At 33.8% G+C, this 27,420-nt stretch overlaps 1 protein-coding gene and 1 pseudogene across 5 annotated transcripts in view; both read left to right on the top strand.

Moving 5' to 3' along the window:
- The window catches only part of IRSp53 (Insulin receptor substrate 53 kDa), a 681,191-nt gene that overhangs the window by 436,378 nt on the left and 217,393 nt on the right, over positions 1-27,420 (top strand). For all 5 annotated transcript variants that reach the window (XM_074140794.1, XM_074140795.1, XM_074140791.1 and 2 more), the window contains one exon: positions 5,759-5,834. In XM_074140794.1, the coding sequence (XP_073996895.1) occupies positions 5,759-5,834 (76 nt within the window). The remainder of the gene's footprint in view (positions 1-5,758; positions 5,835-27,420) is intronic.
- On the top strand, positions 21,323-21,416 carry LOC141461541 (U6 spliceosomal RNA; annotated as a pseudogene).

Raw genomic sequence — 27,420 nt, 5'->3', positions numbered from 1 at the left:
ATTAATCGAATATTAATCGATTTTGCTGCAAAGAATTTACACTTTATTTTGAGATTTCACATTTTAGACCATTGCTCTTAACTTGAGTTAATTGTACAATTTCCTAAACTTTACAAAATCATCAAATATTTATATTTTCGTAGTCCTAAAAAAAAAAAAAAAATGGTAAAATTAAAAGCCTTGACAATGATTTTAGTGAAAGAGATTCAAGTAAGTATACAACTCTAGCTTTTTATTTCTGTTTTTTTGCGAGACAGAAGCATGTAAACTTTAGCCTAAATAAAAATTCTGGTATTCCGTTTAGAGATAAGAAGTTAATATTTTATTCAGAACTTCAATCTAAAGTAAAAGCCATGTTTTTTTTAAGATTTTTTTATTTTGACTAAGTAAAAATACTGAAAATAGAAGTAAAAAATAAATAAAATTTTGCCAGAGCCTATTTGATATACTCGTACTCGTATTTATATATAAAATATGTATAGATGTATTTTCATTTTCCTATCTATTTTTAAAAAGATGTTCTAAATAACTTGTTTATTACTTTTATTGCCGCTGAACTATTCAGTGACTTTGTGTTGTAATAGATGTTAATAATTTACAATTAATTTAGCTTATGAGAATGCCCGATTAACTTCTGAAATCATGAACGCTTAGTCTGGGAGTCATCTATCAGCTAGATTCTAAAGAAATTTGGTTTTCATTAACTCGAGAGTGGTGTATTACTTTATAGGAATTCTATCATTGTTAATTTATGATATTTGAAGGAATAGTGTAAAGTATAGTGAGGAGTTATTACTCAAAATAGCACCCCCAATTTCAAAACTTAGTATCTCTTTTCGTATTGTTTAGATTTTAATGAATTCTTTTCAGAATTGTAGAGAAAAGTTTGCTCCATAAAAGGTATAAATTGCAATGTTCAAGTGATAATATTTAATGAGATATAAAAGGTTGGGGTTTTTTAAAGTTCTTCAAATTTCAAACCTCTAACTCTATTCGTATTGTTCAGATTTTAATGAATTCTTTATCGATTTGTAGAGAACAGTTAACTCTAGCTCAGGTATAAATTGTAATGTTTTAATAATAATAGGTAATGAGATATAGAAGGTTAAGTTTTTGGGGTTCATAAATTCCTTCAGATTTCAAACCTCTATAACTCTATTCGTATTGTTCAGATTTTAATGAATTCTTTATCGAATTGTAGAGAAAAGTTAACTCTATAACAGGTGTAAATCGCAATGTTTTAATAATAATAGGGAATGAGATATAGAAGGTTAAGTTTTTAGGGTTCATAAATTCCTTCAAATTTCAAACCTTCATATCTCATTTCGTATTGTTCTGATTTTAATGAATTCTTTATCGAATTGTAGAGAAAAGTTAACTCTATAACAGGTGTAAATCGCAATGTTTTAATAATAATAGGGAATGAGATATAGAAGGTTAAGTTTTTAGGGTTCATAAATTCCTTCAAATTTCAACCACCAAAATTAGATACCTTCTAATGTGATAATGAAGGTAACTCATTCGCTCGGAGTCAGTAAATTATGCTATATTTATTACGCAATAAATTCACGACATCCGTAACTACTGGTTGGATAGCCTTTCGTAGCGATCGCATATTATGATAGTTTATATTGATGTTTCAAGTACCATGTGAAGTATGAAGTTTAGCGACGTCATGGGGTTTCCGTCACTAGCAGTGACCCTAAGTTGTTCACTCTTCTGGAAACTCCAGAAGCTTTACAACAGACTCCAGTTTCCACCCTTGTCCACTGGCCGACAGTTCTGACATTATACCCCTGGAACTTCTCTTTATAGTGGGCTACTGGCTTTAACTGTATTACATGCTTCATACATCAAGCCTTTCCTAATACTCTATTAACTCTTAACTGCTACGTTATAGACCACTGAACTTTAAAATTCCTTTTTGGAGTAAATCGGGTGTCATGGAGCTAGGCTTAGTCGTAAAACGAACTAAAACTTCGTACATAGTCTGCAAAAACAATACGTGTAAACAAGAACCAGAACTATATAAAAACACATTATATTTGTTACCATTCTAGTTAACATTTACATTATAAAAGAATTGTACCTACCTCATTTCAATCAATCTAAGCAAAACTATAATCACACCAAATTATGTAATGGTAATGAAACGACTCCAAATGCATATGGCATTTTAACCAGTTGAGCGTCTGATTCAGTTTATAAAAAAAACCCACAGAGTGCGGAATTAAAATCAGACAATGACGTGTATACACGTCGAACGCAGGGCAAAACAACCCTAAAGTTTACAACTTCATAATAGTCACTGCAAGCACTTTTTCTGCAATCTTTGGGGCTTGAGATTACAGAGCATTCTGTGCTCATTCCAAAATCTAGCACCGCTTCACGTATGCATTGCTCTAGTTAACTAGAGACGCTAGAGCGTTTACAAGGAAGAATAGAGCTTTGAATTCTGTGTAAAATGAAATCATGCTCGAACTGAGGTCTGAGGTCTCTATCTAAGGTAAAAACGGCATTGCCCAAGGGTTGAGAGCTTCTATTTGTGTGGCTAATTCCCAATCTCTAATGCGGAGACCAAACATGTACCAACCACTTCATTTGGCTGGTTCCCACCACTCCGTTTAAAATACTTGACAGTTCTATTGGTACGATAAACGAAACATCCTGCCAAATAATATTCTTATTGTATTTCATTAAAATTTCGAGTTTTTATAGTTAATGGCAATTTTATATTTTTCACAACAAGTGTATACACGTCAAACACGCTTAACTGGTTAATATAAAATTACATAAATTGTCTGGTTCTTTGAAATTGCCCTCAAATTTTCAACATCCTTTCATACGAGTGTATTATTCTGAAATTAGAAATGTCGCAATCTAATCCGATTTATATTCGACAATTTTCTGTTAGATTTAATAACTAGTGACAGTATCGTTTAGTCATTTTTGTTGCTAATCTTAATTTTCCTCTAAAAGAATTGCATAAAACTGTTAAATTCAAAAATTTTGTTTAATTTTTGCGATAAAGCGAGTTTTTCTTTTTAAATAATTAAATAAATTTTATGGAAACGTTAAATCGTTGACTAACTGAACATAAATCGATCGTCTAAGCAATCTGTTCGCAGCCTCTACATCAAAACATAATAATCAATCTTCTAATAGATTATAATTGGTAGGAGAGTTGCGCACTAACTCACTAAACTAACACACTAAAAATTAACTTCAAGTTATTGGAATTATCAGTATTTTTTGGCATTATTATGGTGGCCCATATTTATAGATTATACAATCGTGGAATTTAAAGAAGCTTTAAATAGTTTTGTTTTTTGCATTTAATGAATCAGACTTAATTTTGCCAATATTCCAGAAACAAAAATAAATGAAAACAGTATTACTTTTTTTTAAATTATTTGATAATTCATCCGAGATTTTGTTAAATTTAACGGTAACACAACCGGGCGAGTTCCAGGAATGTTTTCAAGGAGAGGAGGCAATTCGTGAGGTTACTTTAGGTAATTAATTTGGTAGATTCGCAGCCATTAAGTTTAGCTTGTAATGAAAGAGCTGCCCCCTCTGCAAATACATTCTCCCTAGCCTCTTTGGTTAATTAATGAAAAAGTTCAAGATTCATTTCTGTTGTCAAGAAATTGGTATACATGTGCGTGTTATATCTAACTTTAACGCGTGTTTACAATGCTAATATTTGGTTATGTGTGATGCACACTATTATCTGTCAGTTTGCAGGATGCAAATAGTGTGGCCTGGATACAGTTATTTTATTTAGACTGTCATTTTTCCTTCTTGTTTTTATCTTAATGAACATAATTTAATAATTAGTATTACTGTACAACTACTATATTTCACTGCAACCACCGTTTACTATTACTTAAGAATTGTCGACTTCGTTGGTCCATCGTAATCAAACGCGTAAACTTTTCTTGAGTCTTTTTCTATATTCGATTTTCTCTTCAGACATAATAACTGATCATAATTCTACACGTGTCACATACGAGGTGAGGCTATTAAATAACGAGACTGATGCTGCTACAGAAGAACTATGCATGCGCCAAATCTGAACGACCAACAGCGTAAAGCCTTCTCTTTCGATTGCAGCGTCTCACACGTGTTTGTAGAGAAATCTGTCTGACCGGAACCGTCGTTTGTGTAAGAAGTGTTAGTTTCGTTTTGTTGAAAACACATGTAGTAGAGCAACGAAAATGTGAAATTTCACTTGAATCTGGGTAAAACCGCTACTGAAACTTATCTTTTATTAAAAGAAGTTTATGGCGATGAATTTTAATCACGTGCACGAGTTTTTGTGTGGTTCAAGCGTTTCCAAGATGGTTCTCCATCAAGACAATGCACCGGCTCACACTGCATTGTCTGTCAAGACGTTTCTAGCCAAGTACAACATCCCAGTTTTAGGCCATCCGCCTTATTCGCCTGACCTGGCCCCATGTGACTTTTATCTGTTCCCCAAAGTCAAATCTGCATTAAAAGGTACACGATTTCAGTCCGTTGAAGCTGTGAAAGAAAAAGCGGCACGCTTCATGCAGGAGCTGACAGAAAAAGACTTCCAGCACTGTTTCGAACAATGGTAAATTCGCATGGAGCGTTGTAGGGATAGGGGAGTGGTGTATATTGAAGGTGATAATAACTAAATATGTATAAATTTAAAATAAAATGTTTTATAGCAATAGTATCGTTATTTAATAGCCACATCTCGTATACCTTCTCAAAAGCTTGAGAGGCATGAAGTTGTTAAAACAGTTTATGTCTGAATCCAAATTGATGGCCAGGAACCTTATACTTCTATTTTAAAACCTATCTGGCGTTTAGAATAGAGCCGTGGGGTTCAACCGAACGCTGTAATCTACAAAGGATTAAATCCCTACAATGTAAAATACTTCAAACTATTGTACACGCTCTATTTTATGTCTCTAACCTGTCTATACACAATGACCTTAACATTTCTTTTATCGCACAAGTCGCCAAAACACGTTACAGGAAACTCCACTTTAGCCAGCAATCTCATATAAATCCTCTAGCACAAATCTTTTTTCTAGAACTCTTCCTGACAACCCGGACAAGACGCCTTAAGAGACAGTTTGGCCTCGTGATCTCCTCTCTAGTGAAGAGAGTGACAAACAGTCTAATGTTTTGGAGTGTTACCACTGGGGTAACTTCTCCTGTTCACTGTTATAGCGCCAACGCTCTAATTGTAACTCAATTAAACGTGAGAAAAAACAAAATTATTCCTGATGAACTAAACTAATCAGATATTTTGAAAGAATCTTACTTTCGTCATCAATATCAAAATTTTGAGATTTTCTTATCGATTTTCATACTCTTTCTTTGTATCGCCGAAGCGACTAACGTAAAAGGCAAATTAGTCTAATTTCTCTAATAAGAATGACATCAGAGGTCCAAATTGAATGTCTTTTGCAAATACGCGATATATTCTTTCTAAATGCACAGGATTTTCATTTAGTTATGTTTAAAACATCGTCAGGTATTAAATCATCTTTAGATAATTTGCCCACAGTTAAGAAAATTAAACTGATTTTGTGCAACAGGTACCAGACATAAAACTTACTTAATATTCAAATAGATAGTTCAATTTAGATACCTAATTTGTATTATATCGTCTGAAGGTAATATTATTTGATAAATTATTTTATGATTAGATAGGAATTAAGGGGAAAAAAGCAAAAAAGAGGTTTCATTTCACTAATGTTCATTTTATTTATTACAGAACATCCTGGACAAATTCAATCCCGGTGCCAGGCAGATGATAAATGCTGGCAAAGCATACCTTAAGGCGCTCCACGGTAAGATTTCTTTCTCCTTTTTCATTTCACTGAATTAGAGTTGTTATTACATTTTCCAATCTCATCTCTTTTTTATTTTTCTTTTAAATAATAGCAGTATATTTTTTCGATATCCATATAATATGCTTTAATAATAATACCCGCACAATAATTTATTTAATCGCCAGTAGAAACCTAAATTTAAATACTGATAATACAGGGTGACCAGAGTTATATGCTCCACCCACTTTTTTTTTAACGGCGGGAAATTTCGAAAAAATAAAAAACACGTATTTAATCATTTTTAGTCTAGTTTATTTTCAGTGATTGACCCATTTTTTTAAACCCCTGTATCTCGAGATACAGCATCCAACTTTTGTTTTTCAAACGGAACGTTATATTTTTTGTTGCATATTTTTATAGTATTTGAGCTCCTAAAAACAACAAAATTTTTTTTTTTGAAATCGGTTAGGTTTTTCAAAAGTTATGGTAATTTAAAATATGAAAAACAAATTTCAGTTTACTGTCAAAATTACGTTATTTTTTTTTTAAAGAATCTATTCAAACTGGGCACAACCAACGGATAGGCAAGCCAAAACTCTGGACTCCCACGCTTTCCTTGAAGCAGCACTTATGGTGGCGAAGTCAAGATCTAGGCAGGCTAGAGTTATTCGACGTTCAGATTGTTTTTTCTACAAACGTTTGGTTGGAGTTATAGGAAATCAACTAATCGGCCCATACTTCTACAGAGAGAACTTAACTGGTGAAAGGTATCCAACTTTTTTTTCAGAGACATTTTGCCAGTTCCGTTTGAAGATGTTCATCTACAACGTCGGCTAGATATGTATTTTCAACAAGATGGTTGCCCGGCGAGAGTGGTTCGAGGTTACCTGGACAGAAATTTCCATTAAAAGTGCTTAAGCACTCATTGTCCCATCCAATGGCCACCTCGATCTTCGGACTTAACCCAAATGGACTATATTTTGTGGGGATACCTAAAAAAATAAAGTGTAAAGTATCCTTAAACCCGTGGCTTCAGTCGATTATCTGAAACGTCGAATTACTCTAGCCTGTCTAGATCTTGACTACGCCACCCTAAGTGCTGCTACAAGGAAAGCGTGGGAGTCCAGAGTTTTGGCTTGCCTATCCGTTGGTTGTGCCCAGTTTGAATAGATTCTTTAAAAAAAATAACGTAATTTTGACAGTAAACTGAAATTTGTTTTTCATATTTTAAATTACCATAACTTTTGAAAAACCTAACCGATTTCAAAAAAAAATTTTTTGTTGTTTTTAGGAGCTCAAATACTACAAAAATTTGCAACAAAAAATATAACGTTTCATTTGAAAAACAAAAGTTGGATGCTGTATCTCGAGATACAGGGGTTTAAAAAAATGGGTCAATCACTGAAAATAAACTAGACTAAAAATGATTAAATACGTGTTTTTTATTTTTTCGAAATTTCCCGCCGTTAAAAAAAAAAGTGGGTGGAGCATATAACTTTGGTCACCCTGTATATTTACTTCTAGTTTGAGCTTCTAGCCCGTACAAAAAGAGTTGGATACATAATTGAGTACAAAATACAATCATACAAATAATATTGAATTGAATATAGAAATAAATAATAATGAAGCACATTTTATGTGAATAAACAAAACAAAAGCAAGCAGAACAGAACAAGACAGCACAAAATATCAAAATTAAGGATAAATGTAATTTATAATTTTAAATTGTATTAACTTGCTAAGTTAACCTAACAAATCAGACAAATTCTCTCTACAAATGCTGATACCAAAAGTAATGAAAATTATAATTTATTGATATTTAATATAATTCATAATTATATAATTATATTTATTGTTTGGGCATATTTCTCACACAAAGAGAGAAATAAATGGAAACAAAATACATTCTTACAAGTCTTAGTAATACTTAGGATTAGAGTAATGAATATAAATAAAGAAAAAATCGAGAGCAACGGGGGAATAATGTTCTGAATTAAACTAGCTTATCAGGTACAGATGATGAGTCAATCGAGCTCTCTTTTTAAGTGCGGATACCATAAAGTTATAAAGGTTATACAATTTATTCGCATCATCGGCAGAGCTGCAAGATAAGAGCGAGACAAGCATCCCTTAAGAACTACCGCGCAGATATGTCTGTAAATACTTTGGTCTTGAACAATAAAATTTGACAAATCATCCGAGATATTATCGAAACAAGTTGGGCATACTGATAATAGAAATCAGAATTTGGCGACTGCTTTTGTTGTATTTAACTAGTGAATTTAATTTCATCCAATTACTTGAACCTAGATAAGACAGGAGGGGGATTTAAATAAATATGTTCGCAATTTTCACTTCTGTTGAAGGAAATAGAAGAACTATAGTGGGATAGATCAGCGTTTCCCAACCTGTGGTACGCGAGTTGCTGGTTGGTGATACGCGAAAAATAATCAATAATGGCGGACATAAAAAATGTAAACACAAAAATATCATAGAAACGTTTTTTCCCTATAATACATAAAAATTATTTTAATTAATAATATTATATAGTAAAGTTGTTAATATGTACAGTAATAAGGTTAGTCTGTCTCAAGATATGAGAGAAAATATAATAGCACACTTAACAGAATTAAAATTGTCTTTCATGGAGTATTTTCCAAAACCCGAAAACACAGATGATAGTTCAATTTCACTTCCCCTTCTATAAAGAAAAATTTAGGAAAAGCTACATCATTATCAATAAAAGATAAAGAAAATTTAATAGAATTATCATGTGACAGAACTTAAGATAACTATGTAAAGATCTGCTTAAAGAGACTGATTGTAATGAGTAAGCTCCTATCCAAGCAACATTAAATTTAATTGGTATTTACGAGTACAGGTAGTTGAATGCTTAGAAGAAATTAATTTAGAAGATTTGGGTACAAATGTACCAAAACCGTTTTAAAACTAAGATCTTACACTTTACAAAGTTTATAAAGTGAACATGAACCTGAAGTCCTTTGTAACAGATACATTGTATCTCTATACGAATAAAGATAATAATAATAAAATAGCACACTCGGAATAACAAATTTCACGAAATACAATCATTTTTACAAAGTGGTACAATTTAGCATGATGTACTCTACCAAGTGGTAGGCGAGTCAAAAAAGGTTGGGATACGCTGGGATAGATAATAATTTACTCCCAATTTTAAAAATGATTTTATTTGATTTAATCAAAAAAAGCTGGTGGTTGGTGTGTACTGTTTATTTAAATTTATTTTGCTGTGTAGTTAGTTTATTGGCAACATTTACTTTAAAAGGACACGCCTTTTGAGCACGGTAACGCCCTATTCTACCCTTTTGTTCCATTGGGAGTCCCTTAGGGATATCTATGATACTCTAGCTCTTTTTACTCTATTCAAGAGAGAGAGCTTACAAGGGTGCTGGAAAGAGAACGAGTAGGGACATTCAGAGCTGAACTTTAGGTAATCAAATAACATGAAACAGCCGTCCCCGTTGGGGGCGGTAGTTAATCATTGGGCCGTGGACATTAGAGTTTGACCAGTCTGGTGGCTAGAGAATGCATTACCATTAGCAGTGCAACCCCCTGGGTTACTGTTCCTTTCCAGCTGTCTCTATTGCACACCTAACTTTACACTAGACTTGGGATATGGTATTATCTAAATAAGGAGAACCTAGGATGTCCCTCCTCGTTTATTAAATCTATCCAGCACATGTGTTACCATGCAGCTGTCTGATTGTCTCACGTATTCCCTAATATGTTTTACTCCTTTTTGGGGGAAAAGGTAATTGATGACATTGTTTTTGACTTAAAGGGTAACCAACCGCAATTTTGGTCAAATTTTTTACTGGTTATTTTAGGACGAAAATAAGTCGACATGCAATTTTGTACTATAAAATGCAACTATTTTGAACTACTACTTTATACTTGATACAACTGGAAAGAATCTATTAATTCGTGAAAATCGGTTCACACGTTAGGCGCTACTTTGTTTACAAAAAAGGTAACAACAACAAGACAAGAACAAGAACAATTTCTGAAAATGCCGTTTTTGCTCATTTTCGGCAACATTTTTCTCGAAATCAATTAGGTCTGGGTGGTTGCAAAAAAATTACAGTTATAAAGGAGGATTTGCCCTTTAATTTAAAGAAAATTTGGTAATTTTATCTTTTATAGAAAAAGAGAAAAAAATTATCAAAGTTGGGTGTTTTTCAACGTTATTTTTTATTTTTATGGCTTTTTTTGGCATTGGCTTTCGCCATACAGCCAGCATCGAGGTGCTTATCACTAGAATATCACTCACTCTCTATTCTTACTTATAAATACATTCGCTTCACTCATTCATCCCACTACTACGAGTATATACAACTATTTACATAAACTACAGCTAATGGATGGATCAGTACTCTATATTCCTGCCATCCTTATAGCTTAACCGAAATTAAAATCACGTAATCCTTCTCTAATCATTTTCTTCCATTCATTCTATAACTTTTAAATACATTCGTATTTCATTGCTAGCTCTGCTATAGATTTAAGCACATAGATGTTGGTGGAGAATATTATGTCTTCGTAGCGAAATGGTGCATCTAAATACCTGTATAAGTTGTCAAACATTCGTTTCCTTTCTACTATACATAACGTGGACATATCCATTATTATGTTTGAAATCCTCCTCCTCATTGCAATCTACGCAAAGAGGAGAGGACCTTTTTGTTGATCCTGTGAAGATACGATCCACACATCGCGTGGTTCGCTCACAGACTGCTTATTGACGTAACAACCCAATTTATTAGTGACAGTTCCCCTAAAACCATGGTTGTCTAGGTAACTGATGTGCCTTAGTTTTATAGAATCTCTCTTTATTACCATTACTGTAATCAATGTTATTTCGTGCAGTTTTTAATGATCAATCCATATATAACTGTCCTACAGGACAGTTTTTGACGATATCGTCCATAGTCTCGTATTTTGATTCTCTAGTTCACCATCATACTTGCATCTACATGAATAAGGTCATGTAATTGACGGAAGTATCAAAAAATTTGGTCTTTCAGTGCCCAAATATTGCTTCCATCGGAATACATTTTTTTTTTCGAGAAAAACTCATGAAATTTGAGACAGCCATACCATTTATCTTTCCAACTCTTTATAAAAAAGAGTTTTTAGGTTAAGGGGCTTTCAATTGATAAAATAACAATTGAATACAATTTAAAACAACTTATTGAAAAACAAAACACATTTTTTCAGCAGGGGAGACAAATCTTGTGAGCATAGGTTCTAATGTTATTCTTAATTTTGTTATTCTTAAGTTCAGCATTAAGTCGATTAAAAGAAAAACTTTTCAAAAGATTTTATGTATATTTATTAATTTTGGTAACTAGTCACGCCCTTAGCGGGGCACCCTGGTTTCCCAGATTGGAAACCGCTACCACTAACAGTTCGCAATTAGCTACATTGATAAGTTAGCCCCATTTTACTCAATAGTCTTCAAGTAACCTAACCTTAATACATTAACCTAGCCCAAGTAATGTTCCATGGCTGGTTGAAAGAAATTTTATAGTAAGTTTTTATGTATGTAAGTGCGTAGTTTATGTTAAAGCATTTACCTATTCAGAGAGAAAACTTACCGTTTTATGGATCCCTAAGGTAGCCTACCAAAAAAAATTACCATCTTGTCTGTAGATTGCTGAAATTCCCGAAGGTGTTGTAAATAGAAGTAATATTCCAGATTTTTTTTTTTTTCTTTAACAAAACTGACGAAAATTCTCTAAAATTTTCTTTTTAATTTTACAGAAAACTCTAAAAACTTTGTTATTATTAGTTTATGTATTATCTATCTTTATTTAGCTGCCAGCTTATATAAACAATGATTTTATATTCATTTTTTTTTTGTTTTTTTGTATGTTTAAATTAAAAATAACCTTTTTCTTATTTTTTTTCTTTTTAATTTTTTCAAAACGCATACTAAAATACCACATCAAATCACGTCCTTACTTTATCCCTAGAGGTGCACTCTAATTTAATTAACAATTGTCACCACACTGCCATAATGATCACCACAGTCTATCTTGAGTAGGAACTTAATAAAATGGTTATTCTTTCATTTCTTACTCTATTTTTGATTGTGGTTCTTCTTTTTACCACAATCCAACCTAGAAATTAATTAAATGTGAAATTCTAAGTTTTGATGTTTTGTCTTTAAATAGTTAGAACCAGTTATTCTTACTCTTGCTCAGAATGTTTTATCTTTTTTTTTGAAATATTAGGTTCTGTCTTTAACTAATTTTTATGATAGTTATTCTCATTAAAATAATTTGATTTTTGTGGCTTGCTAAGAATGGTTTTTATTTATTCAAAATGATCTTAATTGACTACAGAACCAAAAAGAGTTAATATAGAACTCTGTATTTAAACGTACGTGAACTTATGGATTAGAACTCTACAGTTCAGCCTAACAGGCAAATATTAGCATAGTTTGACACTCATTAACAAACTTATCACTAAACACTGAACTCGATATTCTATTCGTAAATCAGACAGCCTTACCTGCCATACACGTTACTCTTTCATTGCCAGAGACCGTGAATGAGGGTAAATAGATAGTGATTTTATTTACAGATTTGCAAAATACAAACAAAAAATCAATATACACGTGTACACTATAGACAATGGACATTTGTCCGTCTGCCAAGTTAACCTTATAAAACAAACTGAAAATATTTACTTCTAATTTTAGTATTTGATCAAAACTGACCCTGACGAACAAACGAACACTACGAGGGTCATTTGAAAAGTCCGTGCAAAGTCAGAGAGATAGCACTACTGGCGCGTATCGAGGTTATGTTTAGTTAGTAGCATCTCTTGGAAGAACACACCAAGTTTCAGCCAGATCGGTCTATTTCTTTGTGTTTGGCATTCGTTTGTATCGAGGAAGTCGAGTGATTTTCAAAAAATGGACGAAAAAGAATTTCGTGTGTTGATTAAACACTACTTTATGAAAGGCAAAACGCCTCAGGAGACTAAAGAGAAGCTTGATAAACATTATGGTGACTCTGCACCTTCGATTAGAACAGTTTATAAGTGGTTTCAAAATTTTCGGAGTGGCCATATGGGCACAAGTAACGCTGAACGTTCTGGACGCCCTGTTGAGGTTACTACTCCAGTAATCATTGATAAAATCCATGATATGGTGATGGATGACAGAAGAGTGAAGGTGCGTGAGATTGCTAGTGCTGTGGGCATCTCGAATGAACGGGTACATAATATTTTGCATCAACATTTGGACATGACAAAGCTATCCGCAAGATGGGTGCCGCGATTGCTTACGCTTGACCAAAAACGAAATCGTGTGAAGTGTTGCAAGGACGGTTTGCAGCTGTTCCAGAAGAATCCGCAGGACTTTAAGCGTCGTTTCGTCACTGTGGATGAAACATGGATACATCACTACACTCCTGAGACCAAAGAACAATCTAAACAATGGGAAAAAGATTTTATTCAAACGAGGAGGTGATTGCAGAAACGAATGGCTATTTTTCAGACTTGGACAAATTCTATTATTCGGAAGGGATCAACAAACTAGAGCAGCGTTGGACGAAGTGTATAAGCCTAAAAGGAGACTATGTTGAAAAATAAAAAAGGTTTACCTCAAAAAATTAAGTAGTTTTTATTTTTGCACGGACTTTTCAAACGACCCTCGTATATACCGCTCTACTTGCCCCAATATGGACGTACGGAATACAACTCTACCGACTGTAAACCTTACAGTCAAAAATTCTAAGAACAATAGTTAACGCTCCCTTCTACGTCTCCAATCACACAATAATGCTGATCTCAATATTCCTCTCGTTTCTGAAATAGCACAATCTCGCTACACAAAACTCCACTCAAATCTACACAGTCATTACAACCCTCTGATCCACAACATGTCTACTACAAGCACTTCCTTCAAATCCACAGCGCAGACTAAAGCGGCGGTGGCTACGCGATCATCTCAACATATAACGCCGACCTCCTAGGATGGTTGCTGTATAAGCTTGCCAATCAGGTGAACTAACGGCTTCCATCACTGGATGGTCGTCGTTCACTCCACTCACGCCTCTTGGCGCACATGCATGGGCGTGCACGTGTATGTAAGTGCATATATATGCGTGCACGTGTATTTGCGCCATTTCCTTACTCTCATCCCTTTTGCTTATTGTACTAATTACAGTTGCAAAATAAATAAACTAATTAAAAAATAATAATAATAATAATTTTAGTATTTATTAATTAATTAAATAATAATTACGTTTTTCTTTTTATATTTAGTGGTAAAAAATTAGAGATAAAAAAATTAGTGTGAGATTTAAGGTACAAACAGTATAAAATAAATAAAAATAAACAATTGAAAAATAAGATAAAATTATCCATTAAATTGTGAGATCAAGAAAGTCCTGTAAATGGAAGCGGTCTGTCTGTATGTATATAATGGGCACCAATCGCCCTTTCCGTTTAAAAAACTAATAACCTCGTCACTGGTCAATTCAGCCTTGTTAAGCCACCTTACCCTGTACACCCTGAGTACTGGACACACGGCAAGGAAATAGATAGCACATTCTTCAACACCCAAATTAGCTGGCATCTCGCCCGAAACACCACTCTTTTTAGATGTAACCTGCCCTCGTCAGACATATAATTTCTATAACTATCAAGTAGATCTTGACTCAATAGCTGGTAATAAATAGAGTAATGCTGCGAGCGGGAAGCCAGAGGCAACATATCACTTTTATGCCGATCTTCAAGCAATTGAGCAAATGAGGAAATAGCATCAGAACATGGTGAAAAATCTAAAGAAACTGCACGTGAGGAAATGGAAGGCGACAGTAACTTTGCTCGTTATGTTTCCAGAATATATCTTAACGAATAGCCGGAAAAAGAACAAACATCTGCACCATTGAAATACATAAGAACGAACAAAAAAGGAAGGAGAAAATAAATAATTTATACTTTTCTTTAAATTTCTTTTTAAAAAATCCCCTGGAAATTAAAATATATTTAAATTTGAGCAAATATGAATTCATTTAAACAAAACAATTGCGTCTTTGTCACTGTGTTGACATAATCTAAGAGTACTTGCCCAAGAAAGTGGTAAATTGTAAGCACTCTTCCTGTCGAAGGAGATTAAGAGAAAGAAGGAGAGCAAAAATCGTTAAGGAGAGAAAGCCAGGGCAGGTAGTAAGCAAACTGGCGAAGGTAATTGGAGGGAAGAAACCCCACAATGCCAATTACATGAACTTAACATAAAATTTGAATAGGTAAGCTGTGAAGAAGACTTCGGTTGGTGTTGTGGCAGATTTTAAATATGGACGCGGTGGTGTAGAAGCGAGTTAAGCCCCTTGACGACTGACGGGGGATGCCGTTGGTTCTGAAATGTGGCAAACTTCACTTCACCAACGTTTCCTAAAGGATTAGATCCTTTTTTCCATAGACTTCATAAACAATTCTTAATGGACGTACTGAGAGATATATATATTGGGTTTGTTTAGAAATTATTCCAACATAATGGCGGCATTATTTAACGTTTTTGCAATTTTTATTTTAATAAAAACATTTACTCTTCTTTTAAAAATATTTAACTTTTATTTCGTGGGAAGTAATTAACCCACCCAGAGATCTCTGGTTCGAATTAAGCTGTTGGCCCATCTCTTCCTAGGGAGGCTTCTTTCAGTTAACTTACCACTGATTGAAAGTGCTGTCTGTAAAGAGAGAACTGCCCGAAGGCCGTCAGTACCCTGAAAAAAAAGAAGCTTGGGGCACCAATGCCTTCAGATGTTAAAAAATTTTAGTTACTTTTTCAACTGAAAGAACTTCCTTATTACTGAATATGTGGTTTGTTCTTTGTTTCATATATTCTCGAATGTTCTAGTTTGTTGAGATAACTACGGAAATGGTATCTTCAACGTGGAGAGCTACTTTTTAGTAAATTTTGTTTTATGAAATTTTATTTTTCACCTAAGCTACGGTAAAAAACAAGTCGTGGGTGTTTACAACGATTTTTTAAAGATTATAATGACCGCTTCTAAGATGATTTCCTTGAAGGCGGTATGTCCACTAATTCTCTACAACTTTTTCTTGCAGACGTAACTATTGTTTATATTTGTAAGAACTGTTTGCCCACTAAACTACCTTTTATGAGCGATCGGAGAAAGTATAAATAATAATAAGTTTGCCAATTTCCTATTTTGTTCGTTCAGTAACAGTGCATCCAAACTTGTGAGGTATTAAGTAGTCTCTAAATGATTTATTTATTTGTGAAATTGTAGCGGACGTAACTAAGCCTTCGGGCCTCGGGTACCTCTCGAGGTACAGCTGCTGTATATATCCAAGTACAAGAACGGAACAATATAAGACGTTTCAAATAAGATTTACTACCTACATAAATCGTACTCTTGTATTATATCGCAGAAATTCCTATTTTAAACAACATTATCTTTTAATAATTTATTTATTAAAAGATTTTTATGAATTGTGCATTGAATTTTACTTTCGCTTACTTCCGGTAAAGAGTTGGTATTGTGATCGTACGGATTTTCATTTTCAAGTATTCACAAATAATAGTATTTAGAACTGTTGAATCACTAATCATTTTGACATTATTCTGTTTGGGTTTTCATTTTCTCCATTAAGCGAAAGAGTTTATTCCCGCTTGGTGCATCCAAAAAATGCATTAAAAACTACAGAACAATTACAAATAAAACACTTTTAACAAATAACTAATACGCGGTTTCCTTTTATTATGTAGTCAGTATTATTGTCTGGAAAAATGTTGATTTCAATTACTGTTTTTTTCGGTTGTCCCTTCTGTATCAATTACAGAAATTTTACAAATTTTAAAACTTGTCGCAAAACTGCTTTATATTTGTTTTATATTACATTTTATTGTAAATAAGCTACCGAGTTTTTTACTCTTAAAGAAAATTTCTTTAACACTTCATATAATAAACATTTATTTAATAAAAAAAATTCATTCACCAATTCATAGTAATTAAGTAATAATAATAATATTTATATTTATATTATTATTATTATTATTATTACCCGTGGGGTTTCCGGGTTAGAATAGGACCCCAGTGTCTTCCGCTTGCCGTAAGAGGCGGCTAAAGGGGCAACTGTCCTCAGCAGCTCAAATGCAACAAAAAATATTCTCTTCACTTTGGCCTGATTCTCAATAGTGTCCAAGATATTTGCATTTTTAACTTTTCCGTCGATATTCGCGTTTTTCACCATAAAAACGGCCGTAACTTTTCTATCCTTTATCATACAACAAATCTGCTTATTCCAAACGAAAGAGCATTAAATTTCCTATAAATTTGCTCAATACCGAGCCTCAAAACGTTTCTTATAACAATGAAATTTTTACTTTAATTTCTAAATATTCGTTCTCGATGATTTTTGTTAAAATTTTCAACTGCATTTTCTCAATGGTTAATGAATCAAGGAGTCACATTTATTGAAATTCAAGACCATATGGATTATTTTGGTTTTTAATAAAACGCTACCCCGAACAGAGGGGTGTAAATGCAGAAAACTGGTATTTTGCGTAACCGACTTTTCACTACTAATTTACTCAAATGTCAATTTTTGGAGAAGGAACAAAAAGAAAAGTAACCATTTTAGTTTTTAACAATTATTATTTAATAAAACGGAAGTAAAAAATAAAGTAGCAATAAAACGTAGTAGTTGACTAGAATTGATAGATAAATAAAGTAAAATAAAATAGTAGAATTACAAACTATTGCATTTCTATCAAGTTTATTATGGTACATTTTCTTCTTAAAAAGTTATTTTTGGAGAGTTTTAAAAAAAAAATTTGGAGTGTGTTTTTAATTTGATAAGGATAGGAAGTTCTGTGGAGTTAAGAAAACAGACGGCGTTCGCTAACTGCCAGGAAACCAAATCATAAATCTTAGCCAAAAAGCAAAACTTTTCGCTATATTTTTTAAACAAGTGCTAAATTAATATTTATTGTAACAGTTGGTAACAATGAAGGCAGTGTTTGTTTCTAAACAGTTTTTTCCGTTCTCTTACCCTCCTCTACTGAGTAAAATAAGGTATTGTAATCGTGCTGATTGTTTATTTTGTAATTAAAAAAATTCGTTCTAAGATCCCCTGGAAGTGTTTTTTTGTTTTTTTAAAGAAAATTATTCTATGTGAGATTATCTATCGTAACTCATAAACGGAAGTCGCCGAGAATTCAAGTTGGATATTACGCTTAAGTTCCTTAAAAGAGGATGCCCCAATAAGGTTACGATTTAAATCGGTCAACAGGTCGTACAACTTTGCTAAATAGTTTTTTTGTTAAGGTTATCAAGAAATCGTTTTTTTTTTTTTTTTATTTTCTTCAAACTTATTGTACTAATAGTTTATGCATTGATCTATACTTTGTGAAACGTTTTGGCGAGATGGGGAAATGTGGTTAATGGTAATTCTATGAGATAGGGTGGACAAATTCCATCTACGTTGCCATTTTTCGTGTGAAATGTCAGCTCCTATCTCCTGTGTCCTGTTAAGAAGTGTTAAATTTGTTTTTAAAATTCCTAGTTTGAGGATAATTTCTGATGTGGAAGAACTTATTTACGTTTTTTGATTGTTAACTAGAATAACCTTAACTTTAATCATTTCTTGGTTTGTGTTAGAACAAGCCATTTCACAACCACTCTCCTAGCTTTTTTCTTTCTTTTTTTGTGCAATTTGTAACCTTTGACTTCCTTATTTTAAGACAATCTACTTTAAAAATTGACTACTGGTCCATCTAAAAGAGTTTTCAATGAATTAAACAACTTGATAAACTAACACTGTTGAGTGCTCGTGAGCACGTTTTCTTGTAAAACAAACGTAATTTCTCATACGAAGATAAAAGGAATCCTGGAAAATGATATATCGTTTGAAAGCCCATTAAACAATGAAACTTTTACAAAAAGTGCCAGCACCTAGGTCTGATAATGATCACGTAAGGGCCTAATGAGTTTTCTTAAAAATTTCGATTACTTTTATTTGTCCAGCAATCGGAGGAAGATTGAGACTGTTTGGAGAATAACTTATGCTTCGAAATGGTGTCAATTTTTAGAAAATTTATCTGTCTTTCTAACCCTGTAATCAGAATCGAATTCGGACTAAAACTTTCTCGAGTAATAACATTTTTATTGGAAAAAAGTAATGATTTAAAAAAAAAAAATTAAAGTGACGTCACTCAAGAACAGTGGAAAATATGAAGTTGGCCAATACGTCATTGAACTCCACTTTAGATGTACTACACACAGTTGGCCTATGGACAGTACTTACTGGTTCACCCTGTATATCAGAACCTTCAGAATAATACTAAGAGAAAGTTAGTTATTTATTATTATTCCTTGATGACGCTTTTGTTTCCATAGTTATTGAATAGATTAGTTTGAAGTGAAAGAATCTTCAACCTTAGCTGAGCCTATTGTAAAAAGGATTTTTACTAGACGTTTACTAAAGTCTAAAATATCCTTTTATCAGAAACTAAGTTTGTTGTTGGTGGGCAACATAGAATGTTGATTGGGTTATTATGCAATCTCTGATGCTACTGACCTTTCACGACCTTTCCCTGCAACCTTGCATTTCGTCATCTATAGTTACTATACATTTTTTTTTTATAAATAACTCGCGGTGTGATACTGCAAACTCTTGAACAAGGTTTATTGATGTACAACTTTTTTAGAATTTTTACAATTTATTAATCTCTGATCAGTTGTTTATTTACGAAACAATTACAAAATTTCCTTCATTTTATCTCTTTTAAACCAAAATGGAGGTATTAGCTATAAATTAATAATTGATTACAAACGCAGTTTCCCAATTTCTAAATTTGTAAATATCTGTAAAATATTTCGGTCTTCATTTACAAAAAAGTGTACATCATCCTTGCTTTGTTGAGTGCTTTAAATAAGTATTCACATTAATAATTAAAACTATCCGGTAGGACAGTTGAACAAGGGTTGAGATCGTCAAAAACTGCACGAAAAAGCTTAACGTTGAAAAACACCCAACTTTGACCATTTTTTCTCTTTTCCCAATTTTTCTTTAAAATATAGGGCAAATACTTAATTTTTTGGGGTAAACCTTTTTTATTTTTCAACATAGTCTCCTTTTAGGCTTATACACTTCGTCCAACGCTGCTCTAGTTTTATCCTTCCGAATAATAGGATTTGTCCAAGTCTGAAAAATAGCCATTCGTTTCTGCAATCACCTCCTCGTTTGAATAAAATCTTTTTCCCGCCAGCCATTTCTTCATATTGGGGAACAAATAGTAGTCCGAGGGAGCCAAGTCTGGAGAATAGGGGGGGATGTGAAACGAGTTGGAACCCTATTTCCATTAATTTTGCGACCACAACTGCTGAGGTGTGAGCTGGTGCGTTGTCGTAATGGAAATGGACTTTTTTGTGGGCCAATCGTGGGCGTTTTTCTTGCAGCTCGGTTTTCAAACGGTCCAATAACGATGAATAATATGCACCTGTAATAGTTTTACCCTTTTCCAGATAGTCGATGAGGATTATTCCTTGCGAATCCCAAAAGACAGTCGCCATAATCTTTCCGGCCGAAGGAACGGTCTTCGCCTTTTTTTGGCGCGAATCCCCCCTTGGTAACCCATTGTTTAGATTGTTCTTTGGTCTCAGGAGTGTAGTGATGTATCCATGTTTCATCCACAGTGACGAAACGACGCTTAAAGTCCTGCGGATTCTTCTGGAACAGCTGCAAACCGTCCTTGCAACACTTCACACGATTTCGTTTTTGGTCAAGCGTGAGCAATCGCGGCACCCATCTTGCGGATAGCTTTGTCAAGTCCAAATGTTGATGCAAAATATTATGTACCCGTTCATTCGAGATGCCCACAGCACTAGCAATCTCACGCACCTTCACTCTTCTGTCATCCATCACCATATCATGGATTTTATCAATGATTTCTGGAGTAGTAACCTCAACAGGGCGTCCAGAACGTTCAGCATCACTTGTGCCCATATGGCCACTCCGAAAATTTTGAAACCACTTATAAACTGTTCTAATCGAAGGTGCAGAGTCACCATAATGTTTATCAAGCTTCTCTTTAGTCTCCTGAGGCGTTTTGCCTTTCATAAAGTAGTGTTTAATCAAATCACGAAATTCTTTTTCGTCCATTTTTTGAAAATCACTCGACTTCCTCAATTCAAACGAATGCCAAACAAAGAAATAGACCGATCTGGCTGAAACTTGGTGTGTGTTCTTCCAAGAGATGCTACCTCGATACGCGCCAGTGGTGCTATCTCTCTGACTGCACGGACTTTTCAAACGACCCTCGTACTCCTTTATAACTGTAAAAAAAAATTTTCAACAACCCAGATCTGATAGATATTTAGAAAAAAGTTGCTGAAAATGAGCAAAAATGGCATTTTAAAAAAATAGTTCTTGTTTATGCACTTTGGGATCCCGAAAACAATTTTTGTTTTTGTTTGTTTGTTGGCTTCGGCGGTACATATACTAAAATTGGAACGATACAGAGAAGATTAGCATGGCCCCTGCGAAAACAATTTGGAATTGTAATTATCGTTAGAAAGGTGATTGAAGTGGTTTGGTAAGAAGTGTCTAACACCGAATGAAGTGATAAACCAATTGAATGGTGATAATTGGAGAAACTTAATAAATTTTCATACATGTGCTTATAAATATAGAAGCCTACTTGTGCAGGAGTTCAACTACTGAGCACAAAGGGAATCTCACTGTTACTATTGTATATATCATTATTATTATTACTATTATTATTATATACAGGTATTTCTTTTGCTTTATTTTCACAGGTATTTATTTTATTGGTTTGATTATTTAATTATTGAAGTTTCATTTACTTTGTTTAGTTTTTTGTAAATACCACAGTTCATAATAGATGACAGCTCTGGCTGACGGTGTTAAGCACCAAGCCAAATAGCTTTGAAGTTTATTTTTGTTTATTTATGTTATATTTTTGTTAATAAAGCATTTCTATTCTATTCTATTCTATTCGTTAGAAAGGTAACTACGGGAAAAAAAATCTCATGCGACAAATTCATGAATGTTCTTACATTAAATTAGGGAAGTTACCTTGAGCGTTCATCTTGGAGACCATGTTTGGAGTCCAAAGTAGTTTTGTAGAGGAGTTTTCTATTATTATTTATCTTTATTTATTTGTAAAAAATGTTCTTGAATTACGAACTATACAAACTAAATTAGGTACTACCAAGTAAAGTCTTAATTCAAATAATTAGAACCTCATAATTACAGAAAGTAATTAGCTTCTTCTATTTTTGAGACCAAACGATGGCGATTTCAACGCCTTTTTTATTTAATCAAGAAATAAGTTAATAAAATGTTAAATTCAAATTAAGTAAGCCAAAAACAAAATGCCGTTCCTAAGTTCTGGCGGTATTAATTTTAAAAAAATGTTACACTGTACAGAAAACAAGGTTGGTTTCCTTCTTTATAAATTACAGCTCTAGGGCTAAGGGCTACTGACATTATTACAAACACCAACCCGTCTTCTTTAAGATGGATTATATACCCGTTACCTCTCCCAATCATTCACCACGGCCACTCCAATTTGTTATTTACCTCGTTTTCTCGCCGTACATATATATATATATACACACCTAGACTCGCTAACTTAATGTTTTTTTTGCACCAACAAAGTATCGAGCCGCTGTTTTATTACTAAAATTTATCTTCAATAAGAGATTCTTCTTTAATTCTATTTTATTATTCAGAAATTAAGTGACTCTATTAATTTGCTAACTTTATTAAGATGAACTTTAAGACTACTATTTTTTTGTCGATTTACCCTTATCTGAAAGGAAAATCCATTTGTCTTTTTGGATGGCGGTTTCCCTAAGCATTTCTGATTAAATTCAGATATTTTTAAGATGGCGTTTATTTTTGCTACAATCAGCGCGTTGGCGCTATAAGTAACAGTGATTACAGAACTATGAATTACAGAGGTATACGAGAGGAGAAGTTACCCAGTGGTAACACTCCAAAATATTAGGCTATTAGTCGCTCTCTTCATTTGAGAGGAGATCACGATGCCACACTGTCTTGTCCGGGTTATCAGGAAGAGTTCTTGAAGAAAGATTTTTAGCTAGAAGATTTATAGGAGATTGCAGGTTAAAGTGGAGTTTTCTGTATCTTGTTTTAGCAACTTGAGTGACTAAAGGAATGTTAAGGTCAGTGTGTACGAGGGTCGTTTGAAAAATCCGTGCAAAGTCAGAGAGATAGCACCACTGGCGCGTATCGAGGTTATGTTTAGTTAGTAGCATCTCTTGGAAGAACACACACCAAGTTTCAGCCAGATCGGTCTATTTCTTTGTGTTTGGCATTCGTTTGAATTGAGGAAGTCGAGTGATTTTCAAAAAATGGACGAAAAAGAATTTCGTGTGTTGATTAAACACTACTTTATGAAAGGCAAAACGCCTCAGGAGACTAAAGAGAAGCTTGATAAACATTATAATGACTCTGCACCTTCGATTAGAACAGTTTATAAGTGGTTTCAAAATTTTCGGAGTGGCCATATGGGCACAAGTGACGCTGAACGTTCTGGACGCCCTGTTGAGGTTACTACTCCAGAAATCATTGATAAAATCCATGATATGGTGATGGATGACAGAAGAGTGAAGGTGCGTGAGATTGCTAGTGCTGTGGGCATCTCGAATGAACGGGTACATAATATTTTGCATCAACATTTGGACATGACAAAGCTATCCGCAAGATGGGTGCCGCGATTGCTCACGCTTGACCAAAAACGAAATCGTGTGAAGTGTTGTAAGGACGGTTTGCAGCTGTTCCAGAAGAATCCGCAGGACTTTAAGCGTCGTTTCGTCACTGTGGATGAAACATGGATACATCACTACACTCCTGAGACCAAAGAACAATCTAAACAATGGGTTACCAAGGGGGAATCTGCGCCAAAAAAGGCGAAGACCGTTCCTTCGGCCGGAAAGATTATGGCGACTGTCTTTTGGGATTCGCAAGGAATAATCCTCATCGACTATCTGGAAAAGGGTAAAACTATTACAGGTGCATATTATTCATCGTTATTGGACCGTTTGAAAACCGAGCTGCAAGAAAAACGCCCACGATTGGCCCACAAAAAAGTCCTTTTCCATCACGACAACGCACCAGCTCACACCTCAGCAGTTGTGGTCGCAAAATTAATGGAAATAGGGTTCCAACTCGTTTCGCATCCCCCCTATTCTCCAGACTTGGCTCCCTCGGACTACTATTTGTTCCCCAATATGAAGAAATGGCTGGCGGGAAAAAGATTTTATTCAAACGAGGAGGTGATTGCAGAAACGAATGGCTATTTTTCAGACTTGGACAAATCCTATTATACGGAAGGGATCAACAAACTAGAGCAGCGTTGGACGAAGTGTATAAGCCTAAAAGGAGACTATGTTGAAAAATAAAAAAGGTTTACCCCAAAAAATTAAGTAGTTTTTATTTTTGCACGGACTTTTCAAACGACCCTCGTATAGTCCAGGTTGGAGACATAAAAAGGAGCGTGTAAAGTAGTTCGAAGTATTTTTGATTGTAGAGATTGAATCCTTTGGAGATTGGAGCGTTTGGTTGAACCCCACAGCTCTATTCCATACGCCATAAAAACTAATAATTATAACTATGTAGACTCGAATTAGTATTTGCTTAAATCAATAAAAATGTTTAAACAGTTTTGAATGTAATGAAGAAAAGAGGTCACAAATTAAGGAGTAGAATTGACTGGCTACTTTTTATATAAACCTGTGTGTACTAGATCGTCCAGGTCAGCACCAAAAATGGATGATCCTTTATTAATAGAATTTATTATTAACCTTTATGAAAAAAGGGGATTACAGTTTTGGTACACAATTTAGACCAGGTCAACAAATGTAGGACCCACTTTATTGCTAAAAATATCTTTAATCTTTAAAATAAAACGTCCCTTGTTTAATTACTTTGTACGTATAATTATAAAATACTCAAACCGATCTGGATTTGCAGACTTGAACTTTGTGGTTGAAATGAAACTTTCAAATTCACAAAAAAAAATCCAATTTTTTCAATTAAAAATACTGCGTCGGATTACGGATTCTCCATTTTATATCTCTAAAATCACCTTCCATAATGACCTCCAAGATCTCGATTAACAGAAGAAACAAAATCTAAACAGGTATAGTAAAATTCATTGACTCTGTTTCTTTCTGTCACAAAAATCCTCTTGTTCAAAAATCTTGCCTTTACAATGATTGTTATCCACACGTTGATTGGAACGCTGTTTACCTCGTCAGTATTGTAAGCAACTGCAGCGAGAGTGTAGCCAGTGGGGCAGCTTCTTTCCTCCAACTGATCCAGTCATGAAGACTTCTTATATCAGATTCATTGTTTACATTCTTGTGAAAGAATAGATTTTTCTTGATCTGTAATTAGTAAGTTTGCATTTCAACTTGAGCTGCAAGATACAAGACATTAAAGGAAACAAAATTATTTTCTTCACAGTTACATCTGTAACACCGTACTAAGTGTACAGTTATTGCTCAAGTGTATTTGTGTTTGCAGACAATTAAGCCTGAAGCTAAGGCAATATGCCTATCTAATTGAACTGCCCTGTATGCTGCTAACACAATCTTAATAAGGAATCACGCTAAATCAGATTGTCTCTTTCTGGTTAGTTCTACCGCACACCTGTCTTGTCCAACACTTTGCATTTCCATTCTAATGCAGTACAACTTACTTTTACTTTAAATATACTGTCCAATTATTTGGTATTCACTAATTAGAATGTAAACGAAATTTGGTTTATTTGTTTTTGTTACTAGAATCTAGGAATTTCACTGTTTTTAGCCGTCAGATTATGATTGACTTTGGATTTAAATTCATCTTCAGAGTTGTTGAATCATCTTCTTATCTTTGACTCCTGGCCATGAAAGATTTGTGTAGTTTCTGCTGCGTAGAACCTCTTCGTAGCTTAAAAAAAATTAACAAAAGGTTAGTTTATTTACAGAATTGTATCATAATCTAAAAACTTGAGAATTTAGAATTTAATAGCTACTTTAATAGCTAGAATAGATAAAAATGCATTTTAAATGTAATAATTAGATATACAAATATAAATGCTAGAAAAACTACCTTACATTCTTTTATCAACCAGGTAGATTATTAGCTTGTTCTAGCAAAAATGTTGATCGGACAGAACTCCGTCAGATTTAATTCTTCTAAAATTTATACATCAATTTGTTTAATTTTCAACTTTGTGTCTGATTCTGATGTCTGTATTTGCTCTTAGAGTAAGTGGAATATTCAATTATTGTGTACAAGGAAGTCTAGATCCACCTTTTAATTAAGAATGATATTTTAAATAGCAAGATTTAAGAATCGTAAGACATTATTTTACTTCGAACATCAATAACAATGATTAAAAATTAAAAATGGCAATTCTTTGACTGAAATATTAAAGTTTTGGAAAGAATAATTAAAATATGAGTGAAGTATGTTTGAAAAAAAAACAGTTATACTCGTGTTAATGAACATTACAAAGGAAACAAAATACTGGTGGAACAGAATAATGCTGGTACGCTAGTGTAATGGTTTAATAAAGATATGAATGTGATATTATGTCCTCTGATACAAATAGAAGACCCGCCATGAGAGAAACTGTCCTGACGTGAAGTCACATTCTCTTAATGTAACTGTTAAATAATCTCGAAGGAGTTCCAAAAGGATAAAATCCATGATAATGTCCTGCATTGAGGACTACTAGGTATTAAGAAAGAGATAATGGAACCCCCTCATTATTTCACAGTTTTTTGAAAACAGTTTCAGTAGATAAAACCTGTATCAAGTAAATTTATTCGATAGTAATCACAATCCTGACTATGGTCTATTTACCTTAGAATATCCTGTTTCTCAAGGTAACTTCCAGAGGTTCTACAAGTTCAGGTTTTCTTACTTCAACATTTATTTATCGTTTTTACTAAAACCAGGATGTTGGATTACCATAAAGCCCCCTTTTATTGTTATGAAAGCCTCAAATAAAATGTCCCAGAGTGAGATTTACACAATAAAAGTATCTTTTATAAAAGTTTATTAGAGTTTAAACAACTTAAAAAACTGTTTGACCACAGATCAATCTGTCTCTTTGACAACAAAAGATATAATCTACACATCTTGGTTTTAAGACCAATCTGGTCTTGTTGAATAGTGGCTGTGGGGTCCAATTAAACGCACCAAACTCCAAACAAGTCAATCTCCACAATCGAAAATGATTCTTTGTTTACGTCTCTAACCGGACTATACATACAGATCTTAACCAAGTCGCCAAAACACCAAACAGGAAACTCCACTTCAATCTACCATCATCACACGCAAATTCTCTACCTCAAAATCTTTGTTTTCTAGAACACTACCTGACCTGGCCTACCGCCAAAACCCATTTACACCTGCAGACTTAATGTACGAAATTCGCCGACTACCTAAAAAAAAAATCACCTGGCTACGATCTCATAACCTCAACCATCTTAAACGAACTTCCAAGAAAAGCTGTACTATTCCTCACTCT

Source organism: Rhodnius prolixus, unplaced genomic scaffold (assembly GCF_049639745.1).
Source record: "Rhodnius prolixus isolate KJV_2025 unplaced genomic scaffold, Rpr scaffold_6, whole genome shotgun sequence".
Lineage (NCBI taxonomy): Eukaryota > Metazoa > Arthropoda > Insecta > Hemiptera > Reduviidae > Rhodnius > Rhodnius prolixus.
This window is presented reverse-complemented; position numbering and strand designations above follow the sequence as displayed.